Here is a 3458-nt window from a genome sequence, read left to right on the forward strand (position 1 = left end):
TCCCAAGTAGCTGGGACTACAGGCTCCCACCACCACGCCCTGCTAATTTTGTTTTTGTATTTTTAGTAGAGACGGGGTTTCACCATGTTAGCTAGGATGGTCTCGATCTCCTGAACTCGTGATCCGCCCACCTCGGCCTCCCAAAGTCCTGGGATTACAGGCGTGAGCCACTGCACCCGGCCAAGTTTCTTTCTTTTTAAGAGAGTCTCGCTCTGTTGCCCAGGCTAGCGTGCAGTGGCATGATCATGGCTCGCTACAAGTGTGCTCCACCACACCCTGCTAATGCTTTTCAAAACTTTTCGTAGAGGTGGAGTCTTGCTATGTTGTCCAGACTGGTCTCAAGCAATCCTCCTGCCTCCCGAAATTCTGGGATGGCAGTTGTGAGCCACCGTGCCCAGCTGACTTCAAGTTTCTTAATAGTCATGTTACATTCAATTTTAAAGTATATTTGTATGATTAGTAGGCTTTCCTAGTTGTTAGGAAATGGAGTATTGCTGGTGTAAATGTTGATGGGGCCAAGCAGGGAATTGTAGAGAAGTAAAGTAGAACCGGTGTGGGTGGTGGTGAGGACTAGCACTCCCTGAAGAGAGCAGATTCTTCACTTGCAGAGGGCGGGACCACTACCCCCTTCTCATCAGCTGGTGTCCATGCCGGATGCAGGAAGGCGTGTCTCCTTTAGAAGTTTTCTAATGTTTAAGTATTGGCAGCTAATGACCTTTTTTTTTGGTTCTTAAAGCAATAGGTTGCACAAAAGATGTCTAGATTTGGCCTGTGAGTGATGAGTTTGTGATCTCTTACTTAGAGTTCAAAGTCCAGTCCACATTCCTTTTTTTAACTTTTTTTTTGAGATGGAGTCTTGCTCTGTCATTCAGGCTGGAGTGCAGTGTCACAGTCTCAGCTTACTGCAACCTCCCACCTCCTGGGTTCAAGCGATTCTCCTGCCTCAGCCTTCCAACTAGCTGGGATTACAGGTACCACCACCATGCCCGGCTAATTTTTTGTATTTTAGTAGAGACAAAGTTTCACCATGTTGTCCAGGCTGGTCTCAATCTCCTGACCTCCTCATCCACCCGCCTCAGCCTCCCAAAGTGCTGGGTGGGATTCTAAGCATGAACCACCACGCCCAGCCCCTTTTTTAACTCTTAAAGAAACGACACTGGATTGTATACATCGAAAGGAAAGTTGATGAAACTGTTACAACCAACCTGGTTTTTGTTTGTTTTAATAAAGGAACTAGAAGATCTTCTGCCATCTAGACCGGAAGTTCCTAACATAATTGGAGAAACAGAGGAGGTAGAGCTTCAGGAATTTGATAGCACTCGAGGCTCAGGAGGTGGTCAGAGGCGTGAAGCCTATAATGATAGCTCTGATGAAGAAAGCAGCAGCCATCATGGACCTGGAGTGCAGTGTGCCCATCAGTAAACTCTGCAAACAGATTGCACAGGTGGATTTTCTTTCCACATTTGCCTGATTTGTTCTCAGCAATCCAGCTGGAGTGTCTTATCAATCCAGATGAACTGAGGGACATCTGTTGGTCTATGTATAACTTTTAAAATTGGTATAGTATCTACAGAGTGTATAATTTAAACTAACCACAAAGCTTTACATCTTCATTTCGACTGTTCCATAGCAGAATAAAGCACTTGAAAGGAAACAAGACTCCCTTTCACATGTGGATATTATAAGTTTCAATCCTGGTATCTGTGCTTGATTTTTATCAGTTTTGTGTAGATTTTTATGTTTCATATTTTAAATTTAAATCCCACATTGTAAAGTTTGTATAATTTGTCCTGAAGCTTTGTGTTTGGCTGCACTTGCATAAGCTGCTACAAATAGAATAAAGAATTTCATAGCCTGTATCTATCATTTAGATGCATGGAAAAAAATGGGCTTTGCACACGATGGGTTTGGAGCTGACTGGGAACAATGGAAAAAATTACATTAGCTGTGGTTGTAAAGTTTTTTTGTTTTTGGGGTTTTTTTTTTTTTTTTTACCATCTTGTGAAAGGTTTCTGAAACTCGATAATAAAAAGCAGTTGGTGTAAATTATTCTTTTGTGTCACATTTTTAGAAGGGAAAAACATAAAGAATGTATCCTTAGTACTGGTTCTTAAACAGCCCATAAAAACCCATTGGCCTGAAGCTTGTATCTCAGGCCTGTGCCCATCTTATAGTCTTGGTAGACAAAAGGCTGGTAGAGACAGTCTTCAGTGGCTTCAGTGATGCTCTCTAGAGGCCAGGGTGTCTTGAGTGCTGTAACTCCTGAGCACTGGGCTAGCCTGACTTCTGTATCTCCCCACCACCACCCCCTTAAAAAAATAAGGTAACAGCAAATCTATAGTAAAACCATGTCTGCATAGAACGTCTTCAAATCCTGTTTTCATTAAATGTAGAAGATGCTCTGTCTCCATTACGTTGAATATTTAGAATTGGAGAAGCCATTGATTATTATTTTGATTTTCTTGAATGTTTTATAGAAAATATGCTTATTCAGAATTTAAGAATGAAGGCAACTGAAATATGCATTGTTGTAGTTATTTATATTTCAAACTAAAGAAAATGAGAAAAATCAGGTAAAACTGATGAAAAGGATGTTGTGTTTCTCTTTCCATTATCTGGTTTTTACCCTTTCACTCTCAGTAGGTATTTGTAGAACACATTTATTTGAGGGAAGATGCACATTTTACATTTATAAAGGAACAAATGGGGAAAACTGAAAACAAAAAAATTTTAATGTATTAAATGCCATCCCTGAGCCTAAATCTAGTATTTGTAGTTTATTTCTAGGTCTGCTAGAAGCTGAAAACCTGAATGATAAAGGTGTGCTGACACTAATCAAGGCCTGTGAGGTTTAAATTATTGACCTATCCACTCTACCTCCATTGTACAAAAAATATTTTACAAGCCTGGGCAAGATTCAACAGCATAATAGTTTTGTATCCAAGGTTACTTCCCCACAACCACTTTAAACATAAGAAATGCGGTGGCAATATAAAGTTTGTAGCCTTTCCAATAAAGGTTTATAAAACAGTTGTTCAGTGTAGTCTGTCTGTCATTTCTACCCAGGTGTTTTGACTGTAGGCAAGAAAACTATTTGGAAGAGAGTTGCTGTTAAGGTGTGTTATTTCACTTGGTCTCCTTGCTCTAGTTTGTAGAGCACCTGCCTAGAGAACCAACCATACAGTGTTACCAGCACTTGGATGAACTGATGTTGGTATTTTGATAGGGACTGCAATGAAGCTACTTCACTTATTCTAAGTGATGAAACTCAAGAATGGAAAACCAAATACTATATTCTCACTTATAAGTGAGAGCTAAGCTATGAGCGGTACAGAGGCATATAGAGTGGTATAATGGACGCATTGGAGACTCCGAAGTGGGGAGGGATAAAAAGCTATGTATTGGGTACAACATAGACTACTTGGGTGATGGGTGCACTAAAAGCTCAGATTTTGGGC

The 3458-nt window shown here is 40.6% G+C and overlaps 1 protein-coding gene across 2 annotated transcripts in view; it reads left to right on the forward strand.

Moving 5' to 3' along the window:
• The window catches only part of DNAJA2 (DnaJ (Hsp40) homolog, subfamily A, member 2), a 22462-nt gene extending 19429 nt beyond the window's left edge, over nucleotides 1-3033 (forward strand). The window contains exons 8-9 of one of the 2 annotated variants that reach the window (XM_011952605.1): nucleotides 1231-1444; nucleotides 2777-3029. In XM_011952605.1, the coding sequence (XP_011807995.1) occupies nucleotides 1231-1422 (192 nt within the window). In that variant the 3' untranslated portion in view covers nucleotides 1423-1444; nucleotides 2777-3029. Of the gene's footprint in view, nucleotides 1-1230 lie in introns of both variants that reach the window. The other variant, XM_011952604.1, reaches the window with a different exon arrangement.
• Nucleotides 3034-3458: the final 425 nt, after the last annotated feature.

Source organism: Colobus angolensis, unplaced genomic scaffold (assembly GCF_000951035.1).
Source record: "Colobus angolensis palliatus isolate OR3802 unplaced genomic scaffold, Cang.pa_1.0 Scaffold343, whole genome shotgun sequence".
Taxonomy (NCBI): domain Eukaryota; kingdom Metazoa; phylum Chordata; class Mammalia; order Primates; family Cercopithecidae; genus Colobus; species Colobus angolensis.